Genomic DNA, 25,136 nt, shown 5'->3' with positions numbered 1-25,136 from the left:
TACTGTACCCCCCCATCCTGGTATATACTGTACACCCCCCCATCCTGGTATATACTGTACACCCCCCCATCCTGGTATATACTGTATACCCCCCCATCCTGGTATATACTGTACACCCCCCCATCCTGGTATATACTGTACACCCCCCCATCCTGGTATATACTGTACCCCCCCATCCTGGTATATACTGTACCCCCCCATCCTGGTATATACTGTATATCCCCCCATCCTGGTATATACTGTATATCCCCCCATCCTGGTGTATACTGTACACCCCCCCATCCTGGTATATACTGTATACCCCCCCATCCTGGTATATACTGTACACCCCCCCATCCTGGTATATACTGTACACCCCCCCATCCTGGTATATACTGTACCCCCCCATCCTGGTATATACTGTACCCCCCCATCCTGGTATATACTGTATACCCCCCCATCCTGGTATATACTGTATACCCCCCCATCCTGGTATATACTGTACACCCCCCCATCCTGGTATATACTGTATATCCCCCCATCCTGGTATATACTGTATATCCCCCCATCCTGGTATATACTGTACACCCCCCCATCCTGGTATATACTGTATACCCCCCCATCCTGGTATATACTGTACACCCCCCCATCCTGGTATATACTGTACACCCCCCCATCCTGGTATATACTGTACCCCCCCATCCTGGTATATACTGTACCCCCCCATCCTGGTATATACTGTACACCCCCCCATCCTGGTATATACTGTATACCCCCCCATCCTGGTATATACTGTACACCCCCCCATCCTGGTATATACTGTACACCCCCCCATCCTGGTATATACTGTATACCCCCCCATCCTGGTATATACTGTACACCCCCCCATCCTGGTATATACTGTATACCCCCCCATCCTGGTATATACTGTATACCCCCCCATCCTGGTATATACTGTACACCCCCCCATCCTGGTATATACTGTATACCCCCCCATCCTGGTATATACTGTACCCCCCCATCCTGGTATATACTGTACACCCCCCCATCCTGGTATATACTGTATACCCCCATCCTGGTATATACTGTATACCCCCCCATCCTGGTATATACTGTATACCCCCCCATCCTGGTATATACTGTACACCCCCCCATCCTGGTATATACTGTATACCCCCCCATCCTGGTATATACTGTACCCCCCCATCCTGGTATATACTGTATACCCCCCCATCCTGGTATATACTGTACCCCCCCATCCTGGTATATACTGTACACCCCCCCATCCTGGTATATACTGTATATCCCCCCATCCTGGTATATACTGTATACCCCCCCATCCTGGTATATACTGTACACCCCCCCATCCTGGTATATACTGTACACCCCCCCATCCTGGTATATACTGTATATCCCCCCATCCTGGTATATACTGTACACCCCCCCATCCTGGTATATACTGTACACCCCCCCATCCTGGTATATACTGTACACCCCCCCATCCTGGTATATACTGTACACCCCCCCATCCTGGTATATACTGTACACCCCCATCCTGGTATATACTGTATATCCCCCCATCCTGGTATATACTGTACACCCCCCCATCCTGGTATATACTGTACACCCCCCCATCCTGGTATATACTGTACACCCCCATCCTGGTATATACTGTATATCCCCCCATCCTGGTATATACTGTATACCCCCCCATCCTGGTATATACTGTACACCCCCCCATCCTGGTATATACTGTACCCCCCCATCCTGGTATATACTGTACCCCCCCATCCTGGTATATACTGTACACCCCCCCATCCTGGTATATACTGTACACCCCCATCCTGGGCCCCTTTCTGTTGGCGTGGGCCGGGCCGCGGCCTCTTCTGCTGCGGATGTTGGGGGCCGCCGACCCCAGCTAGGGTGACACATCGCGGCAGCACTCTGAGACGTCAGATGGCGGCCTCAGGAGCCGGCGTGTCCCTGCAGCGGGGGCCGGGGTCGCTCTGTCACCGCCATTGTTCGGCCCCTGATAAACACATTAAAAACGCATCAGATGCCGGAGAGGAGGCAAAAGAACGCGGGAAAGACGCAGATTCTTCAGGGGTCGCGTGGTGCCAACAGGTGCAGGAAACTAAACGCACAGGATGCAACGTGTGAACGCTACAGCCACCAAGGACTGACGTTACATCACGTGCTCTACGTCCCTCTGACAACTCCTCCGGTCCGGGCAGAAATGATAAATGGGTTGTGAATGGGGATCGTTGGGAGGTGTGTATGTATATCTATAGTTATAGCTTTTAATTTTTTTAATAACTTTATTGATATCACAGCCTGGCGCTAAGCGAACATCCGGAGTCTCTGCTGATCACTATAGGCGTCCATGGAGCCATCATTGCAGAAGAGTCCTTGTTGTCATAGAAACAGGTCACGTGACCAGGAAGTGAAGTATTCAGCCGCTGATAGGTCAGCACGGAGCACGTGTCAGCTGCGACCTTGGTTTGCTCATAACAAATAAAGAGGCGTGGCTAAGGTCGGACTACATTTCCCGGCGTGCATCGCTTTGAGGGCGGGATAACACTGCGCAACGTATTGGTGAATGCCTACACACGGCGCTGTGATTGGTCGCTGCTCCCTCGTGCGATGGCCGTCATGGTGACGCTGCCAGGCAACCCGGGGAGGCGACAATAAGAGACGGCGGCGGCCGGACGGGCAGAAGAGCGGAGAGGCTGGAGACAGGGAGCAGGTGAGGCGGGCGGGGAAGAAGCGGCGGCCGGCGTCACTGACGTCCTGCTGTAATTATGGATGCCGTCTGGTGACCCGACGGTCAGCTGCCTGTATACCGCCCCGCAGCCCTGTATACCGCCCCGCAGCCGTGTATACCGCCCCGCACCCCTGTATACCGCCCCGCAGCCGTGTATACCGCCCCGCACCCCTGTATACCGCCCCGCAGCCGTGTATACCGCCCCGCAGCCCCCCATATCCATGTATACTGCCCCGCACCCCTGTATACTGCCCCGCACCCCCCATATCCATGTATACTGCCCCGCACCCCTGTATACTGCCCCGCACCCCCCATATCCATGTATACTGCCCCGCACCCCTGTATACCGCCCCGCAGCCGTGTATACTGCCCCGCAGCCCCCCATATCCATGTATACTGCCCCGCACCCCTGTATACTGCCCCGCACCCCTGTATACTGCCCCGCAGCCCCCCATATCCATGTATACTGCCCCGCACCCCTGTATACTGCCCCGCACCCCTGTATACCGCCCCGCAGCCCCCCATATCCATGTATACTGCCCCGCACCCCTGTATACTGCCCCGCACCCCTGTATACCGCCCCGCAGCCCCCCATATCCATGTATACTGCCCCGCACCCCTGTATACTGCCCCGCACCCCTGTATACTGCCCCGCACCCCCCATATCCATGTATACTGCCCCGCACCCCTGTATACTGCCCCGCACCCCTGTATACTGCCCCGCACCCCCCATATCCATGTATACTGCCCCGCACCTCTGTATACTGCCCCGCACCCCTGTATACCGCCCCGCAGCCCCCCATATCCATGTATACTGCCCCGCACCCCTGTATACTGCCCCGCACCCCTGTATACTGCCCCGCACCCCTGTATACTGCCCCGCACCCCCCATATCCATGTATACTGCCCCGCACCCCTGTATACTGCCCCGCACCCCTGTATACTGCCCCGCACCCCCCATATCCATGTATACTGCCCCGCACCCCTGCATACTGCCCCGCACCCCTGCATACTGCCCCGCACCCCTGTATACTGCCCCGCACCCCCCATATCCATGTATACTGCCCCGCACCCCTGTATACCGCCCCGCAGCCGTGTATACTGCCCCGCACCCCTGTATACCACCCCGCAGCCCCCCGTATCCATGTACACTACCCTGTACCCGTGTATACTGCCCCGCAGCCCCCCGTATCCATGTATACTGCCCCGTAACAGTGTATACTGCCCCGCAGCCCCCCGTATCCATGTATACTGCCCCGTAACAGTGTATACTGCCCCGCGGCCCCCCGTATCTGTGTATACTACCCCGTAACAGTGTATATTGCCGTGTATACTGCCCCGCGGCCCCCCCCGTATCCGTGTATACTGCCCCGTAACAGTGTATATTGCCCTGTATCCGTGTATACTGCCCTGCAGCCCCCCGTACCCGTGTATACTGCCCCGTACCCCTGTATACTACCACGTAAGTGTATACTGCCCTGCATCCCCCCGTATCCGTGTATACTGCCCTGTAACAGTGTATACTGCCCTGTATCCGTGTATAATGCCCCGCAGCCCCCTGTACCCCTGTATACTGCCCCGTACCCCTGTATACTGCCCCGTACCCCTGTATACTGCCCCGTACCCCTGTATACTGCCCCGTAACAGTGTATACTGCCCTGCAGCCCCCCGTAACAGTGTATACTGCCCCGCGGCCCCCCGTATCCGTGTATACTACCCCGTAACAGTGTATATTGCCGTGTATACTGCCCCGCGGCCCCCCGTATCTGTGTATACTGCCCCGTAACAGTGTATATTGCCCTGTATCCGTGTATACTGCCCTGCAGCCCGCCGTACCCGTGTATACTGCCCCGTAACAGTGTATACTGCCCCGCGGCCCCCCGTATCCGTGTATACTGCCCCGTATCCGTGTATACTGCCCCGTATCCGTGTATACTGCCCCGTATCCGTGTATACTGCCCCGTATCCGTGTATACTGCCCCGTAACATTGTATACTGCCCTGCAGCCCCCCGTATCCATGTATACTGCCCCGTAACAGTGTATACTGCCCTGTATCCGTGTATAATGCCCCGCAGCCCCCCGTATCCATGTATACTGCCCCGTAACAGTGTATACTGCCCCGCAGCCCCCCGTATCCATGTATACTGCCCCGTAACAGTGTATACTGCCCCGCGGCCCCCCGTATCCGTGTATAATGCCCCACAGCCCCCTGTATCGCGTATACTGCCCCGCAGGCCCCCCGTATCCATGTATACTGCCCCGTAACAGTGTATACTGCCCCGCGGCCCCCCATATCCGTGTATACTACCCCGTAACAGTGTATATTGCCCTGTATCCGTGTATACTGCCCTGCAGCCCCCCGTACCCATGTATACTGCCCCGTACCCCTGTATACTACCACGTAAGTGTATACTGCCCTGCATCCCCCCGTATCCGTGTATACTGCCCTGTAACAGTGTATACTGCCCTGTATCCATGTATACTGCCCCGCAGCCCCCCGTATCCATGTATACTGCCCCGTAACAGTGTATACTGCCCCACGGCCCCCCGTATCCGTGTATACTGCCCCGTAACAGTGTATATTTCCCTGTATCCGTGTATACTGCCCTGCAGCCCCCCGTACCCGTGTATACTGCCCCGTACCCCTGTATACTACCACGTAAGTGTATACTGCCCTGCATCCCCCCGTATCCGTGTATACTGCCCTGTAACAGTGTATACTGCCCTGTATCCGTGTATACCGCCCCGCAGCCCCCCATATCCATGTATACTGCCCCGCACCCCTGTATACTGCCCCGCACCCCCCCATATCCATGTATACTGGCCCGCACCCCTGTATACCGCCCCGCAGCCGTGTATACCGCCCCGCAGCCCCCCATATCCATGTATACTGCCCCGAACCCCTGTATACTGCCCCGCACCCCCCCATATCCATGTATACTGCCCCGCACCCCTGTATACTGCCCCGCACCCCCCATATCCATGTATACTGCCCCGCACCCCTGTATACTGCCCCGCACCCCCCCATATCCATGTATACCGCCCCACAGCCGTGTATACCGCCCCGCAGCCCCCCATACCCCTGTATACTGCCCCGCACCCCTGTATACTGCCCCGCACCCCTGTATACTGCCCCGCACCCCTGTATACTGCCCCGCACCCCTGTATACTGCCCCGCACCCCTGTATACCGCCCCGCAGCCCCCCATATCCATGTATACTGCCCCGCACCCCTGTATACTGCCCCGCACCCCCCCCATATCCATGTATACTGCCCCGCACCCCTGTATACTGGCCCGCACCCCTGTATACTGCCCCGCACCCCCCATATCCATGTATACTGCCCCGCACCCCTGTATACTGCCCCGCACCCCCCATATCCATGTATACTGCCCCGCACCCCTGTATACTGCCCCGCACCCCCCCATATCCATGTATACCGCCCCGCAGCCCCCCATATCCATGTATACTGCCCCGCACCCCTGTATACTGCCCCGCACCCCTGTATACTGCCCCGCACCCCTGTATACTGCCCCGCACCCCTGTATACTGCCCCGCACCCCTGTATACTGCCCCGCACCCCTGTATACCGCCCCGCAGCCCCCCATATCCATGTATACTGCCCCGCACCCCCCATATCCATGTATACTGCCCCGCACCCCTGTATACTGCCCCGCACCCCTGTATACTGCCCCGCACCCCTGTATACCACCCCGCAGCCCCCCATATCCATGTACACTACCCTGTACCCGTGTATACTGCCCCGCAGCCCCCCGTATCCATGTATACTGCCCCGTAACAGTGTATACTGCCCCGCAGCCCCCCGTATCCATGTATACTGCCCCGTAACAGTGTATACTGCCCCGCGGCCCCCCGTATCTGTGTATACTACCCCGTAACAGTGTATATTGCCGTGTATACTGCCCCGCGGCCCCCCCGTATCCGTGTATACTGCCCCGTAACAATGTATATTGCCCTGTATCCGTGTATACTGCCCTGCAGCCCCCCGTACCCGTGTATACTGCCCCGTACCCCTGTATACTACCACGTAAGTGTATACTGCCCTGCATCCCCCCGTATCCGTGTATAATGCCCTGTAACAGTGTATACTGCCCTGTATCCGTGTATAATGCCCCGCAGCCCCCTGTATCGCGTATACTGCCCCGTACCCCTGTATACTGCCCCGTACCCCTGTATACTGCCCCGTACCCCTGTATACTGCCCCGTACCCCTGTATACTGCCCCGTACCCCTGTATACTGCCCCGTACCCCTGTATACTGCCCCGTAACAGTGTATACTGCCCTGCAGCCCCCCGTAACAGTGTATACTGCCCCGCGGCCCCCCGTATCCGTGTATACTACCCCGTAACAGTGTATATTGCCGTGTATACTGCCCCGCGGCCCCCCGTATCTGTGTATACTGCCCCGTAACAGTGTATATTGCCCTGTATCCGTGTATACTGCCCTGCAGCCCGCCGTACCCGTGTATACTGCCCCGTATCCGTGTATACTGCCCCGCGGCCCCCCGTATCCGTGTATACTGCCCCGTATCCGTGTATACTGCCCCGTATCCGTGTATACTGCCCCGTATCCGTGTATACTGCCCCGTAACATTGTATACTGCCCTGCAGCCCCCCGTATCCATGTATACTGCCCCGTAACAGTGTATACTGCCCTGTATCCGTGTATAATGCCCCGCAGCCCCCCGTATCCATGTATACTGCCCCGTAACAGTGTATACTGCCCCGCAGCCCCCCGTATCCATGTATACTGCCCCGTAACAGTGTATACTGCCCCGCGGCCCCCCGTATCCGTGTATAATGCCCCACAGCCCCCTGTATCGCGTATACTGCCCCGCAGCCCCCCCGTATCCATGTATACTGCCCCGTAACAGTGTATACTGCCCCGCGGTCCCCCATATCCGTGTATACTACCCCGTAACAGTGTATATTGCCCTGTATCCGTGTATACTGCCCTGCAGCCCCCCGTACCCATGTATACTGCCCCGTACCCCTGTATACTACCACGTAAGTGTATACTGCCCTGCATCCCCCCGTATCCGTGTATACTGCCCTGTAACAGTGTATACTGCCCTGTATCCATGTATACTGCCCCGCAGCCCCCCGTATCCATGTATACTGCCCCGTAACAGTGTATACTGCCCCACGGCCCCCCGTATCCGTGTATACTGCCCCGTAACAGTGTATATTGCCCTGTATCCGTGTATACTGCCCTGCAGCCCCCCGTACCCGTGTATACTGCCCCGTACCCCTGTATACTACCACGTAAGTGTATACTGCCCTGCATCCCCCCGTATCCGTGTATACTGCCCTGTAACAGTGTATACTGCCCTGTATCCGTGTATAATGCCCCGCAGCCCCCTGTATCGCGTATACTGCCCCGCATCCCCCGTACCCCTGTATACTGCCCCGTAACAGTGTATACTGCCCTGCAGCCCCCCCGTATCCATGTATACTGCCCCGTACCCATGTATACTGCCCCACAGCCGCCCATGTATACTGCCATGCAGCCCCCCCATACCAGCGTATGGTGCCCCATGTATGCGGCCCCCCGTAACCTGTGTATGCTGCCCCGCAGCCCACGTGTGCTGCCCCCCGTACAGATGTACATAGCACGCTGCCCCCTTTACCCATCTGTACCCCCTACCCTAGTTGCACTGCCCACATGCCACTTGTACACCTCTAACCTGCCTATGTGCCCGCGGCTCCTTCTCCCTGCGGCAGTGTCGGCTGCCGTTCCTCCCTCTGCTCCGTCCTAAGGACATGTTCTCACGCCGTCCTCCGGCTCCAGCCGTGGGTGCAGATGTGGCGGGCGCCCTCCGCTGTGTGTCTGTATGCTGCGCGCCGTGCATCATCTTCTGAGTGGGGGTCTTCAGTAAGAAATGAGGGGTCATGTTACTGAGCAGTGGCGACCCTGACTTCTCACATGTCGGGGTGCAGCTAGCGAGGCGGCGTACCCTCCATGTTGCGTCTGTTAGTGAATGTTGGGAGTAGTAGTTGCTAACAGGTTTTAGCCCTCCCGTGTTCAGTCATGGCAGCCCCCCGCCTGGGATGTATCGGGGGCTCAGGTGGCATTTTGCAGCCATTTTTCTCATGTAATTAAATCTGATTTCCTCAGTGAACTCTTCCTGTCGCCGCTATGTAATCGATCACTGGTGCGAGTCCTCCCCGATTGTTCCACATTAGACCCTTCCATGACCGCTGACCTCGCCTCACCTATAGTTAAAGGGCCAGTAACCGCATCACTGGCGCATTATAAGAGGGGCAACTTGAGATTAGGTACGACGGAGAAATTCTGCATTTCCTGTCTATCAGCCCGGCCTGGAATCGTAGAGTTGGAAGGGACCTCCTGGGCCATCTGGTCCAACCCCCTGCTCAAAGCAGGATTCGCTAAATCATCCCAGTCAGATGTGTGTCCAGCCTCTGTGTGAAGACTTCCGTTGAAGGAGAACTCACCACTTCTCGTGGCAGCCTGTTCCACTCATTGATCACCCTCACTGTCAAAAAGTTTTTTCTAATATCTAATCTGTGTCTCCTCCCATTCAGTTTCATCCCATTGCTTCTAGTCTTTCCTTGTGCAAATGAGAATAAAGATGATCCTTCTACAATGTGACAGCCCTTTAGATATTTGTAGACAGCTATTAAGTCTCCTCTCAGTCTTCTCTTTTGCAAACTAAACATTCCCAAATCCTGCAACCTTTCCTCATAAGACAGGGTTTGCAGACCGGTCACCATTCTGGTCGCTCTTTTCTGAACTTGCTCCAGTTTGTTGATGTCTTTTTTAAAATGTGGCGCCCAAAACTGGACACAATATTCCAGATGAGGTCTGACCAAAGAGGAGTAGAGGGAAATAATGACTTCACGTGATCTAGACTGTATGCTTCTGTTAATACATCCTAGAATTGTATTTGCCTTTTTTACTGCTGCATCACACTGTTGACTCATATTCAGTCTGTGATCTATTAGTATACCCAAGTCTTTTTCACATGTGCTGTTGCTTAGCCCTATTCCTCCCATTCTGTATATGCTTTTTTCATTTTTATTGCCCAGATGTAGTACTTTGCATTTTTCCCTGTTAAAAACCATTCTGTTAGTTGCTGCCCACTTCTCCAGTTTATTTATATCTTTTTGAATCCTCTCTCTCTCTTCTCTAGTATTAGCTATCCCTCCTAGCTTTGTGTCATCAGCAAATTTAATCAGTTTACCCTCAATTCCTTCATCTAAATCGTTGATAAAGATGTTGAACAATACAGGGCCCAGGACAGAGCCCTGTGGTACCCCACTTGAGACATTCTTCCAACTGGATGTGCAGCCATTTACGACCACTCTTTGGGTCCGATCACTAAGCCAGTTATGAATCCACCTAACAGTTGCCTTGTCCATTCCATACTTAGTCATTTTTTCAATAAGGATTGTATGAGAGACTTTGTCAAATGCTTTCCTGAAGTCAAGATATACTATATCTACAGCATTTCCTTGATCCACCCAATTTTGTGCTCCCCCCGGACCCTTGCCGTACCGTGCTCCCCTCCTTGGTGCAGAGCGAGCCCTTGACATTAGTATCAGCAGCCGGTGATCGGGGTCCCGCTCTTCAGTGAGGTTTGCTGTTCTCTCATCGGGGGTCTTTGTTTTGTCTGTGATTTCAGGCCAGGATCTCTAAGGCCCGTGTAATACCGGGGCCCCAGCGCTGCCCATCAGGCCTGTTGTACATGAAGGCTGCCAGTGGCAGCTGCAATTTAAAGGAGCAGCCCCTCTCTAGAAGTGCATGTATAGGCTGCATTATTCATGGTTATGTGCATTGACTTGTCACTGCCCCCCCCCATTGCTTTTTTGGGGCTAATCGTTTCTGCAGTGTCCGATCCGACGATCTTGCCGTGACGGATCGCTCTCTCCTCGGGTTTGTTCCTCCGCGCTGGGGGTTATGTTCCTGGAGCTGCATAGTTTGGCGCACGCTCCGGTATGTGCCTTTATTTTGGGAGCTGCGGCTCAGATGACCTTCCTCTGTACTTTTCACCGTGTTCAGGGACCTCCAAGACTTTTGGACGGGGGAATATTGGACCAGGGTGAGAACTACAAGAGCCAGAGTAATGGTCAGTTGCTTTCTGTACAGCACCTTCTGAGTCCTGCAGCTTTTGGTGTGACTGGAGTAGAAGTCCTGACGTAGCAGCAGTCTTTCCTTGCCTTATACATTGTAGGATGTGTTGGGGGGATTAGTCTGGGATCTTGCTGGAATATGCGCCACCTCTGGGGGCGATCTGAGCATGCTGGGTGTTGTAGTTCCATGGCAGCTGAAGTGGTGCAGGTTGCTTATTTTGACGTCCTGTTCATCGGTCACCTGACCGCTACGACCAATCACTGGCCTCAACAGTCAGATGCTGTAGATCCTCGCTGAGGCTAGTGACTAGCTGCAGCAGTCAGGACACTGATGGACTTGACCACCAGGTCTGAGCTGCTGGGTGATCACTGATACATTGCAACAGACGCATGCGAGTACAGACCTGTATAGGTGCCCGCACCCGGGCGGTGACCCTCCTGATCATGAGAAGTCACCCAGGCGGCTTTTCCAGTTCTGCAGAGTTCCCGGCCCCGCCGGTTTCAGGGTGTCGGTGTATTGGGATGGAGCAGGGGCTGCACACTGTAACGCTCCTCCTCCCATTGTACAGAGGTCACCGAGGAAATTGTCTTTATAAACTGAATTATCATTTGCTTCAAGGAGCGCTTCCCGCCAGGCAAGAGGTTCTGCAGCAGCCAGGTGTGTCTTTCTAAAGTTTTATCCCCCATATATAAAAGATATTTTACATGGACAGAGAGGATCAGGAGGCCTCTGATTTGGAAGATGCTTTTACCATAAAACACATGCAGCAGCCAATCTGAACAAGCAAAGCTGTAGTGTAAAGCATGGGGGTGATGGAGAAGCGGCCTGTGCATCTGGTAAGACAGGAGGCAGATTTCAGACTATGTAAGCTCCAATAGACCATGCAGCTCTGCTAGTGTCACTGGTCACCGCTGTGTCCTAAGGGAGCAGAGATGCAATGTAAAGCATGGAGTCTTTCCTGAGACTTGAAGTGGACAATGCATTGTAGCTGAATAATGGATAAGTGGCGCCCCCAGTGTCGGCTTGGCGTTCTGCGCTCGCTGCGTTTTCCCTCTGACGCAGCGTCGGAGACGACGCAGTGTGACGTCCTGGCAATAGGCGCAGCGGCCGCCCGGTGCTGACTGTCAGCAGTTCCCACGTGATCAGTATCACAGGGGAGCGGCCGTAAAGCGCGGGGGGCTCAGCTGATATTTAAGGGGATTTGTGCTCCGTTGCTGCAGCGCAGAAGATCACGAGCGTTAAATTGTGAGTCACCGGGGAAAGTTCTGGTAAAATACATTAACTATCGAGTAACTTCACAGCACTCTTCATATTATATGTATGCTCCAGTCACAGCCAAAGCTGCATTCAGAGATGGAATGAAAAGCACTACAGTTCCCATAGTGCCCAGCACACAGATGTCTAGCATCGCGGTCCGGATAGCGATTACTCCCTCGCGTGACTTTGGGGGTGCACAGCTCGGGGTCGCCATGCTTCTGGTTGCCCCTCGAATTCCAGTCTGACTGACCAGGACCTGAAGTGGTGGCTCCGTGTGTAGTCATGACCCCTCTGCGTGTCCTCTGACGTTCTGCCGGAGAATTCCTGGGCCGTGCGTGGAAGTTTCCAGGGGTCTTGAGTCTCACAGACGTAGGGTCTTATTTGTGCGCTGCGTTCCTGCGGAGTTACGTCACCCTGATTGCCACAGAGCTGATGACTCGTTTCGCCCCCTCTGCCGCTGGTCAGTCATGGTGGAATTTCTGAAAAAGGTTCCCTACTCTGTGCCCCCAAAAGTCTCGCCCCAGGGCTGCGTCATCCCCTGGCCGCTTCTGCACACACTGGATCAGATCCACTTCCGTTCCTTGTTTTATTACCTCGGTAAACAAGCGGATTCAGGCTCTGTACACATTCACCCCACAAAACATTGTGTACACGTAAGGAAGCCGACACCTGTGGCACCCGGGCAAGAATATAACTACTATAATACTGCCCCTATGTACAAGAATATAACTACTATAATACTGCCCCTATGTACAAGAATATAACTACTATAATACTGCCCCTATATACAAGAATATAACTACTATAATACTGCCCCTATATACAAGAATATAACTACTATAATACTGCCCCTATGTACAAGAATATAACTACTATAATACTGCTCCTATGTACAAGAATATAACTACTATAATACTGCTCCTATGTACAAGAATATAACTACTATAATACTGCTCCTATGTACAAGAATATAACTACTATAATACTGCTCCTATGTACAAGAATATAACTACTATAATACTGCTCCCTATGTACAAGAATATAACTACTATAATACTGCCCCTATGTACAAGAATATAACTACTATAATACTGCCCCTATATACAAGAATATAACTACTATAATACTGCCCCTATATACAAGAATATAACTACTATAATACTGCTCCTATATACAAGAATATAACTACTATAATACTGCCCCTATGTACAAGAATATAACTACTATAATACTGCTCCTATGTACAAGAATATAACTACTATAATACTGCTCCTATGTACAAGAATATAACTACTATAATACTGCTCCTATGTACAAGAATATAACTACTATAATACTGCTCCTATGTACAAGAATATAACTACTATAATACTGCTCCCTATGTACAAGAATATAACTACTATAATACTGCTCCCTATATACAAGAATATAACTACTATAATACTGCCCCTATATACAAGAATATAACTACTATAATACTGCTCCCTATGTACAAGAATATAACTACTATAATACTGCTCCCTATATACAAGAATATAACTACTATAATACTGCCCCTATGTACAAGAATATAACTACTATAATACTGCCCCTATGTACAAGAATATAACTACTATAATACTGCCCCCTATGTACAAGAATATAACTACTATAATACTGCTCCTATGTACTAGAATATAACTACTATAATACTGCTCCTATGTACAAGAATATAACTACTATAATACTGCCCCCTATGTACAAGAATATAACTACTATAATACTGCCCCTATGTACAAGAATATAACTACTATAATACTGCCCCTATGTACAAGAATATAACTACTATAATACTGTCCCTATGTACAAGAATATAACTACTATAATACTGCCCCTGTGTACAGGTATATTGCTACTATCATACTGCCCCCCTGTGTATACAGGTATATAGCTGCTATCATACTGCCCCCCGTGTGTACAGGTATATAGCTGCTATCATACTGCCCCCCCCTCCGTGTACAGGTATATAGCTGCTATCACAATGCCCCCCTGTGTGTACAGGTATATAGCTGCTATCACAATGCCCCCCCTGTGTGTACAGGTATATAGCTGCTGTCATACTGCCCCCCTGTGTGTACAGGTATATAGCTGCTGTCATACGGCCGCCCCCCCTGTGTATACAGGTGTATAGCTGCTATCATACTGCCCCCCTGTGTATACAGGTGTATAGCTGCTATCATACTGCCCCCCTGTGTGTACAGGTATATAGCTGCTATCATACTGCCCCCCCCCCCCTCCGTGTACAGGGATATAGCTGCTATCACACTGCCCCCCTGTGTGTACAGGTATATAGCTGCTATCACACTGCCACCCTGTGTATACAGGTATATAGCTGCTATCACACTGCCCCCCTGTATGTACAGGTATATAGCTGCTATCACACTGCCACCCTGTGTATACAGGTATATAGCTGCTATCACACTGCCACCCTGTGTGTACAGGGATATAGCTGCTATCACACTGCCCCCCTGTGTGTACAGGTATATAGCTGCTATCACACTGCCCCCCTGTATGTACAGGTATATAGCTGCTATCACACTGCCCCCCTGTTTGTACAGGTATATAGCTGCTATCACAATGCCCCCCTGTGTGTACAGGTATAGAGCTGCTATCATACTGCCCCCTGTGTGTACAGGTATATAGCTGCTATCACACTGCCACCCTGTGTGTACAGGGATATAGCTGCTATCACACTGCCCCCCTGTGTGTACAGGTATATAGCTGCTATCACAATGCCCCCCTGTGTGTACAGGTATAGAGCTGCTATCACACTGCCCCCCATGTGTACAGGTATAGAGCTGCTATCACAATGCCCCCTGTGTGTACAGGTATATAGCTGCTATCACACTGCCCCCCTGTGTGTACAGGTATATAGCTGCTATCACACTGCCCCCCTGTTTGTACAGGTATATAGCTGCTATCACAATGCCCCCCTGTGTGTACAGGTATAGAGCTGCTATCATACTGCCCCCTGTGTGTACAGGTATATAGCTGCTATCACAATGCCCCCCTGTGTGTACAGGTATATAGCTGCTATCACACTGCCCCCCTGTTTGTACAGGTATATAGCTGCTATCACACTGCCCCCCTGTGTGTACAGGTATATAGCTGCTATCACACTGCCCCCCTGTTTGTACAGGTATATAGCTGCTATCACAATGCCCCCCTGTGTGTACAGGTATAGAGCTGCTATCATACTGCCCCCTGTGTGTACAGGTATATAGCTGCTATCACAATGCCCCCCTGTGTGTACAGGTATATAGCTGCTATCACACTGCCCCCCTGTTTGTACAGGTATATAGCTGCTATCACACTGCCCCCTGTGTGTACAGGTATAGAGCTGCTATCATACTGCCCCCTGTGTGTACAGGTATATAGCTGCTATCACACTGCCCCCTGTGTGTACAGGTATAGAGCTGCTATCACACTGCCCCCCTGTTTGTACAGGTGTATAGCTGCTATCATACTGCCCCCCTGTGTGTACAGGTATATAACTGCTATCATACTGCCCCCGTGTGTACAGGTATATAGCTGCTATCATACTGCCCCCCCCCCCTGTGTGTACAGGTATATAGCTGCTATCATACTGCCCCCCCCCTCCGTGTACAGGTATATAGCTGCTATCACAATGCCCCCGTGTGTACAGGTATATAGCTGCTATCATACTGCCCCCCCCCCCTGTGTGTACAGGTATATAGCTGCTATCATACTGCCCCCGTGTGTACAGGTATATAGCTGCTATCATACTGCCCCCCCCCCCTGTGTGTACAGGTATATAGCTGCTAACATACTGCCCCCCCCTCCGTGTACAGGTATATAACTGCTATCATACTGCCCCCGTGTGTACAGGTATATAGCTGCTATCATACTGCCCCCCCCCCCTGTGTGTACAGGTATATAGCTGCTATCATACTGCCCCCCCCCTCCGTGTACAGGTATATAGCTGCTATCACAATGCCCCCCCTGTGTGTACAGGTATATAGCTGCTAACATACTGCCCCCCCCCCCCCTCCGTGTACAGGTATATAACTGCTATCTTACTGCCCCCCTGTGTGTACAGGTATATAGCTGCTGTCATACTGCCCCCCCCCCCCCTCCGTGTACAGGTGTATAGCTGCTATCACAATGCCCCCCTGTGTGTACAGGTATATAGCTGCTATCACAATGCCCCCCCTGTGTGTACAGGTATATGGCTGCTGTCATACTGCCCCCCTGTGTGTACAGGTATATAGCTGCTGTCATACGGCCCCCCCCCCCCGTGTATACAGGTATATAGCTGCTATCATACTGCCCCCCCCCCCCCCCCGTGTATACAGGTATATAGCTGCTATCATACTGCCCCCCCCCCCCCCCTGTGTGTACAGGTATATAGCTGCTATCACACTGCCCCCTGTGTGTACAGGTATATAGCTGCTATCAAACTGCCCCCTGTGTGTACAGGGATATAGCTGCTATCATACTGCCCCCCCGTGTGTACAGGGATATAGCTGCTATCATACTGCCCCCCCGTGTGTACAGGGATATAGCTGCTATCATACTGCCCCCCCGTGTGTACAGGTATATAGCTGCTATCACACTGCCCCCTGTGTGTACAGGGATATAGCTGCTATCACACTGCCCCCCATGTGTACAGGTATATAGCTGCTATCACACTGCCCCCTGTGTGTACAGGGATATAGCTGCTATCACACTGCCCCCCGTGTGTACAGGGATATAGCTGCTATCATACTGCCCCCCCTGTGTGTACAGGGATATAGCTGCTATCACACTGCCCCCTGTGTGTACAGGGATATAGCTGCTATCACACTGCCCCCCGTGTGTACAGGTATATAGCTGCTATCACACTGCCGGGGTCGGGCTGTGATTTGCTTCGGTTGCCTCCTGGCTCTGGTGACTGCTGCGGCATGTGTCGGCTGGCACCGTGGTGTCTCCCTCGCCGGCAGGTTGGCGTTTCCTCGGATGTCGGCGCCCCCTATAATTATGTTGCGCGGTGATTATAACATTGGCCTCTCTGGGGTTTCGCCTTCTTCTCAGATTGTACTTTAGAGATGTAAAGGGCCAGCGCAGCTCTCTTCTACCAGTACGTTGTGCCGCCGGCTGCGCCGGGGGAGGTCTCTGTGAAGCTTTGCTGTTTTGTTATGGGAGGTGGGAGAGCAGAACATAGTGGAGGCCGTCTAGTCTGTAAGTGGCCGTCTCCCGCGTCCATCCTGCGCTGCCAGTTGGCTAATCCAGCCCTGAGCTCCTTTCCTCGTTAATGCTGAGCCCCTGTTTTGCATATTAAGCTGTTGATGAGCACGCTCCCCCGCCCCGTGGTGCCCACTGTCTCGCCCTTCTGCCAGCTCCGCAGATCCTCCTTGCGGCCCTGGCACTGCTGCACACAGCCCTCTGCCCACCGCCATTTGTATTTTTGGCTCTGACACCCCTTTATGACCCGGTCATCATGTGCCCCACAGGTGGTGGTGGTCCGGCGGAGGACAGGAAGCTCCCACCCCCTGTGTGTAGTCGAGGGGCGCTCTTACCGGATTTCACAGCTCTTCTTTGATGTTGCCGGTGATGGTACCGTCTCGCCTCTGATAAGGGGCAATGGCGCCCACCGGGGTAAGGGCCGCAGCCTCCTCCTAGAGGCCCCTCTAGTCCAGACAACCTCCCTAATAATTCCTTCTAGGTGCTGTCCCCTTTAAGGGACCTTGCCGCGCGTGGCGTGTTGTGCGGGTTTATTGGGGGAGGGGGTAATCTTATCAGATTCTGATGAATTAATAACTTTTATGACCCGCGTGTTGGATATTTCCTCCGCCGCTCCGGAGTGCGGTTCTCTTTGCTGCGCAGGTTGGCGGTCGGCCGCCATGCTCCCCCGCTGCGGGCACAGAAGTAATCGCTCAGCCGTCGTCCTGGGCTTTGGGGTCCGCGGCCGAGACGGGTGAATATTAATGGCTTTAATCTCCCCGCAGGTCTCTGGAGCGACGCTGGCCATCGGTCCAGCATAAAGGACCCTGACGTGGGACCCCCACATCCCATGAACACACAAGACGAGGAGGGGAGCAGCGTCCGTCCTGAGTCTGTCCTGAGGCTGCGCAGAGGACACATGCCAGTCACCTCCGAGGGCACCAACTCCCAGCATGACCAGTACGACGATGTGTGCGCCCTTTTGGCTGAGCCCCCGCCATGCCCTGCCCAGGAGAATGTAAGTCGCTGTGCCACGCCAATGCCACATGTGTGCTGTGCCGGGCACACTCCAATGAGGGTCACACAGCAGCACAGAGCATTTCAGGAGAGGAGTGTGCTGTGCTAGTGAGGGTGGAGCAGGGTGTACCAGCAGGGCAGAGTATTTCAGGAGAGGAGTGTGCTGTGCTAGTGAGGGTGGAGCAGGGTGTACCAGCAGGGCAGAGTATTTCAGGAGAGGAGTGTGCTGTGCTAGTGAGGGTGGAGCAGGGTGTACCAGCAGGGCAGAGTATTTCAGGAAAGGAGTGTGCTGTGCTAGTGAGGGTGGAGCAGGGTGTACCAGCAGGGCAGAGTATTTCAGGAGAGGAGTGTGCTGTGCTAGTGAGGGTGGAGCAGGGTGTACCAGCAGGGCAGAGTATTTCAGGAGAGGAGTGTGCTGTGCTAGTGAGGGTGGAGCAGGGTGTACCAGCAGGGCAGAGTATTTCAGGAGAGGAGTGTGCTGTGCTAGTGAGGGTGGAGCAGGGTGTACCAGCAGGGCAGAGTATTTCAGGAGAGGAGTGTGCTGTGCTAGTGAGGGTGGAGCAGGGTGTACCAGCAGGGCAGAGTATTTCAGGAGAGGAGTGTGCTGCGCTAGTGAGGGTGGAGCAGGGTGTACCAGCAGGGCAGAGTATTTCAGGAGAGGAGTGTGCTGTGCTAGTGAGGGTGGAGCAGGGTGTACCAGCAGGGCAGAGTATTTCAGGAGAGGAGTGTGCTGTGCTAGTGAGGGTGGAGCAGGGTGTACCAGCAGGGCAGCGTATTTCAGGAGAGGAGTGTGCTGCGCTAGTGAGGGTGGAGCAGGGTGTACCAGCAGGGCAGAGTATTTCAGGCGAGGAGTGTGCTGTGCTAGTGAGGGTGGAGCAGGGTGTACCAGCAGGGCAGAGTATTTCAGGCGAGGAGTGTGCTGTGCTAGTGAGGGTGGAGCAGGGTGTACCAGCAGGGCAGAGTATTTCAGGAGAGGAGTGTGCTGTGCTAGTGAGGGTGGAGCAGGGTGTACCAGCAGGGCAGAGTATTTCAGGAGAGGAGTGTGCTGTGCTAGTGAGGGTGGAGCAGGGTGTACCAGCAGGGCAGAGTATTTCAGGAGAGGAGTGTGCTGTGCTAGTGAGGGTGGAGCAGGGTGTACCAGCAGGGCAGAGTATTTCAGGAGAGGAGTGTGCTGTGCTAGTGAGGGTGGAGCAGGGTGCACCAGCAGTGCAGAGTATTTCAGGAGAGGAGTGTGCTGTGCTAGTGAGGGTGGAGCAGGGTGTACCAGCAGGGCAGAGTATTTCAGGAGAGGAGTGTGCTGTGCTAGTGAGGGTGGAGCAGGGTGTACCAGCAGGGCAGAGTATTTCAGGAGAGGAGTGTGCTGTGCTAGTGAGGGTGGAGCAGGGTGTACCAGCAGGGCAGAGTATTTCAGGAGAGGAGTGTGCTGTGCTAGTGAGGGTGGAGCAGGGAGTACCAGCAGGGCAGAGTATTTCAGGAGAGGAGTGTGCTGTGCTAGTGAGGGTGGAGCAGGGTGTACCAGCAGGGCAGAGTATTTCAGGAGAGGAGTGTGCTGTGCTAGTGAGGGTGGAGCAGGGTGCACCAGCAGGGCAGAGTATTTCAGGAGAGGAGTGTGCTGTGCTAGTGAGGGTGGAGCAGGGTGTACCAGCAGGGCAGAGTATTTCAGGAGAGGAGTGTGCTGTGCTAGTGAGGGTGGAGCAGGGTGTACCAGCAGGGCAGAGTATTTCAGGAGAGGAGTGTGCTGTGCTAGTGAGGGTGGAGCAGGGTGCACCAGCAGTGCAGAGTATTTCAGGAGAGGAGTGTGCTGCGCTAGTGAGGGTGGAGCAGGGTGTACCAGCAGGGCAGAGTATTTCAGGAGAGGAGTGTGCTGTGCTAGTGAGGGTGGAGCAGGGTGTACCAGCAGGGCAGAGTATTTCAGGCGAGGAGTGTGCTGTGCTAGTGAGGGTGGAGCAGGGTGTACCAGCAGGGCAGAGTATTTCAGGCGAGGAGTGTGCTGTGCTAGTGAGGGTGGAGCAGGGTGTACCAGCAGGGCAGAGTATTTCAGGCGAGGAGTGTGCTGTGCTAGTGAGGGTGGAGCAGGGTGCACCAGCAGGGCAGAGTATTTCAGCATCCCTTCCAATGGCTTCCAGGGGATATGGTAATGTAATGCAGGGTTGCAGGGATGGAGGATTAATTAGCCCTGTATAGATGGTCCTGCTGCGGACCCTCGCGCCTGTCCCCCAGGCGAGAGCTGAGCTTGTGCCTTGTATTAGATCTTACAAAGGCGGCCGTGTGTGCAGGGCGGTCCGCATCCCCCCCGAACAGCGGCCAGAGCCAGTGTGTGATCTGCAGCACACAATGACCGCTGTGTGCACCCCGGGCGAGCCACGAGGGCTGCGTGCATGAAAGGGTTACTCCCCCCAGATACCCCATCCCCCGCCACTGAGCGATCCAGCGCTCCTCTAGTTCTGATGGGGCTGACAACTGCTGGTCTCTACACATGAGAGGTTGTCAGAGCGTCTTGCGGTCTAACTGCAGTGGGGATGCATGGCAGCTGTGACTGGCGTCCACCGGGCTCCGGACCCCAGCACCAGCTGTGGAAGGGCGGCTTATGGTAGCCCCCATTATATTACCGGCTGCTGCCCCCAGTTATAGGTGGAGTTACCCTTTATTTTAGACACAGTATGATATAAATGTCTCATATGGGGTCGGCTCCCCTGTCTCTGTAGATCCTGCACTGACTGCGGGGATATGTTTATATATGGGGGTCCGCTCCCCTGTCTCTGTAGATCCTGCACTGACTGCGGGGATATGTTTATATATGGGGTCCGCTCCCCTGTCTCTGTAGACCCTGCACTGACTGCGGGGATATGTTTATATATGGGGGTCCGCTCCCCTGTCTCTGTAGATCCTGCACTGACTGCAGGGATATGTTTATATATGGGGTCCGCTCCCCTGTCTCTGTAGACCCTGCACTGACTGCGGGGATATGTTTATATATGGGGGTCCGCTCCCCTGTCTCTGTAGATCCTGCACTGACTGCAGGGATATGTTTATATATGGGGGGTCCGCTCCCCTGTCTCTGTAGACCCTGCACTGACTGCGGGGATATGTTTATATATGGGGGGTCCGCTCCGCTGTCTCTGTAGACCCTGCACTGACTGCAGGGATATGTTTATATATGGGGGTCCGCTCCCCTGTCTCTGTAGATCCTGCACTGACTGCGGGGATATGTTTATATATGGGGGTCCGCTCCCCTGTCTCTGTAGACCCTGCACTGACTGCGGGGATATGTTTATATATGGGGGTCCGCTCCCATGTCTCTGTAGATCCTGCACTGACTGCGGGGATATGTTTATATATGGGGGTCCGCTCCCCTGTCTCTGTAGATCTTGCACTGACTGAGGGGATATGTTTATATATGGGGGGTCCGCTCCGCTGTCTCTGTAGACCCTGCACTGACTGCAGGGATATGTTTATATATGGGGGTCCGCTCCCCTGTCTCTGTAGATCCTGCACTGACTGCGGGGATATGTTTATATATGGGGGGGTCCGCTCCCCTGTCTCTGTAAACCCTGCACTGACTGCAGGGATATGTTTATATATGGGGGGTCCGCTCCCCTGTCTCTGTAGACCCTGCACTGACTGCGGGGATATGTTTATATATGGGGGTCCGCTCCCCTGTCTCTGTAGACCCTGCACTGACTGCGGGGATATGTTTATATATGGGGGTCCGCTCCCCTGTCTCTGTAGACCCTGCACTGACTGCGGGGATATGTTTATATATGGGGGTCCGCTCCCCTGTCTCTGTAGATCCTGCACTGACTGCAGGGATATGTTTATATATGGGGGTCCGCTCCCCTGTCTCTGTAGATCCTGCACTGACTGCAGGGATATGTTTATATATGGGGGGTCCGCTCCCCTGTCTCTGTAGACCCTGCACTGACTGCGGGGATATGTTTATATATGGGGGGTCCGCTCCGCTGTCTCTGTAGACCCTGCACTGACTGCAGGGATATGTTTATATATGGGGGTCCGCTCCCCTGTCTCTGTAGATCCTGCACTGACTGCGGGGATATGTTTATATATGGGGGTCCGCTCCCCTGTCTCTGTAGACCCTGCACTGACTGCAGGGATATGTTTATATATGGGGGTCCGCTCCCATGTCTCTGTAGATCCTGCACTGACTGCGGGGATATGTTTATATATGGGGGTCCGCTCCCCTGTCTCTGTAGACCCTGCACTGACTGCGGGGATATGTTTATATATGGGGGTCCGCTCCCCTGTCTCTGTAGACCCTGCACTGACTGCGGGGATATGTTTATATATGGGGGTCCGCTCCCCTGTCTCTGTAGATCCTGCACTGACTGCAGGGATATGTTTATATATGGGGGTCCGCTCCCCTGTCTCTGTAGACCTTGCACTGACTGAGGGGATATGTTTATATATGGGGGGTCCGCTCCCCTGTCTCTGTAGACCCTGCACTGACTGCGGGGATATGTTTATATATGGGGTCCGCTCCCCTGTCTCTGTAGACCCTGCACTGACTGCAGGGATATGTTTATATATGGGGGGTCCGCTCCCCTGTCTCTGTAGATCTTGCACTGACTGCAGGGATATGTTTATATATGGGGGGTCCGCTCCCCTGTCTCTGTAGATCTTGCACTGACTGCAGGGATATGTTTATATATGGGGGTCCGCTCCCCTGTCTCTGTAGATCCTGCACTGACTGCAGGGATATGTTTATATATGGGGGTCCGCTCCCCTGTCTCTGTAGACCTTGCACTGACTGAGGGGATATGTTTATATATGGGGGGTCCGCTCCCCTGTCTCTGTAGACCCTGCACTGACTGCGGGGATATGTTTATATATGGGGTCCGCTCCCCTGTCTCTGTAGACCCTGCACTGACTGCAGGGATATGTTTATATATGGGGGGTCCGCTCCCCTGTCTCTGTAGATCTTGCACTGACTGCAGGGATATGTTTATATATGGGGGTCCACTCCCCTGTCTCTGTAGATCTTGCACTGACTGCAGGGATATGTTTATATATGGGGGGTCCGCTCCCCTGTCTCTGTAGACCCTGCACTGACTGCGGGGATATGTTTATATATGGGGTCCGCTCCCCTGTCTCTGTAGACCTTGCACTGACTGCGGGGATATGTTTATATATGGGGTCCGCTCCCCTGTCTCTGTAGACCTTGCACTGACTGCAGGGATATGTTTATATATGGGGGTCCGCTCCCCTGTCTCTGTAGATCCTGCACTGACTGCAGGGATATGTTTATATATGGGGGTCCGCTCCCCTGTCTCTGTAGACCCTGGACTGACTGCGGGGATATGTTTATATATGGGGGGTCCGCTCCCCTGTCTTTGTAGACCCTGGACTGACTGCGGGGATATGTTTATATATGGGGGGTCCGCTCCCCTGTCTCTGTAGATCTTGCACTGACTGCGGGGATATGTTTATATATGGGGTCCGCTCCCCTGTCTCTGTAGATCCTGCACTGACTGCGGGGATATCTCACATATGGGGGTCCGCTCCCCTGTCTCTGTAGATCCTGCACTGACTGCGGGGATATCTCACATATGGGGGTCCGCTCCCCTGTCGCTGTAGATCCTGCACTGACTGCGGGGATATCTCACATATGGGGGTCCGCTCCCCTGTCTCTGTAGATCCTGCACTGACTGCGGGGATATCTCACATATGGGGGTCCGCTCCCCTGTCGCTGTAGACCCTGCTCTGACTGCGGGGATATCTCACATATGGGGGTCCGCTCCCCTGTCGCTGTAGATCCTGCACTGACTGCGGGGATATCTCACATATGGGGGTCCGCTCCCCTGTCGCTGTAGACCCTGCTCTGACTGCGGGGATATCTCACATATGGGGGTCCGCTCCCCTGTCGCTGTAGATCCTGCACTGACTGCGGGGATATCTCACATATGGGGGTCCGCTCCCCTGTCGCTGTAGATCCTGCACTGACTGCGGGGATATCTCACATATGGGGGTCCGCTCCCCTGTCGCTGTAGACCCTGCTCTGACTGCGGGGATATCTCACATATGGGGGTCCGCTCCCCTGTCGCTGTAGATCCTGCACTGACTGCGGGGATGCGCTGCCTCCCATCCCCGGGGCTTCCAGGGGAGGTGAAGGTGACCTTTCCCGCTGCTCGGGGTGATGAGTTTTCCTCCAGTCTGCAGGAGGTGACTGATTTCTGCTCCGTCGCCCGGGGCCGGAGTCAGCGCTGCGCTCAGCACTTGTGTTCGCACCGGCCGCATCAATGCTTAATAAGCGCCTGTCTGTATACGAGGAGTCGTCCGTCATCCGCCGGCCTGATGGTTCACATCTCCGCCGGCCCTTCAGCCTCCAAACAATTTTTAGAGCGTCCTGTGGTCGAATCCCTCAACATCAGGAGAGCTGGGTGACCAATAAGACCAGTAACCCCGGCGGGTGACCGCGCACGTTTCTGCCCCTTCGCCTCTTGTTTATCTGTCCGGATATTAATGTGACGGGATCGCACTTGCGCCCCCATGATGCCCGCCACACACTGGCGTCTATTGTCACACGCTGATCTCACCGGGCACCGTGCCCACCGGACTGCGGGTCGGGGGAGAAAAGGGCTATGGTGGATTTTTCTATTTTCAGGCAAAATACAATGACCGCGCTCCTCCCTCTTATCTGCTGATCGTTGTCTAACACACAGACCCTCCTCCTCCTCGCGGGCGGCGTTGGTCTCAGCTTGTCACCCGCCTGCCAAAACCTTTCCTTGCCAAATTCTCCAGACTCTGCGTGTGAGGAGGAGATAATCCATAACTTGTGATTAGGGCT

At 53.8% G+C, this 25,136-nt stretch overlaps 1 protein-coding gene across 4 annotated transcripts in view; it reads left to right on the top strand.

Moving 5' to 3' along the window:
- The first annotated feature begins 2,549 nt into the window (after positions 1 to 2,549).
- Positions 2,550 to 25,136, top strand: part of ADIPOR2 (adiponectin receptor 2) — a 34,991-nt gene continuing 12,404 nt past the window's right edge. The window contains exons 1-2 of one of the 4 annotated variants that reach the window (XM_073544145.1): positions 2,550 to 2,725; positions 18,103 to 18,335. In XM_073544145.1, the coding sequence (XP_073400246.1) occupies positions 18,168 to 18,335 (168 nt within the window). In that variant the 5' untranslated portion in view covers positions 2,550 to 2,725; positions 18,103 to 18,167. Of the gene's footprint in view, positions 2,726 to 11,364; positions 11,516 to 17,565; positions 17,753 to 17,938; positions 18,023 to 18,102; positions 18,336 to 25,136 lie in introns of those variants that run through there. The other 3 variants (XM_073544142.1, XM_073544143.1, XM_073544144.1) reach the window with 3 other exon arrangements.

The sequence above is a fragment of the Dendrobates tinctorius genome, unplaced genomic scaffold, assembly GCF_039654945.1.
Source record: "Dendrobates tinctorius isolate UK_male_01 unplaced genomic scaffold, ASM3965494v1 ptg000136l, whole genome shotgun sequence".
NCBI lineage: Eukaryota > Metazoa > Chordata > Amphibia > Anura > Dendrobatidae > Dendrobates > Dendrobates tinctorius.
Note: the sequence above shows the minus strand (reverse complement) of the source record. Positions and strands in the feature narration are given on the sequence as shown.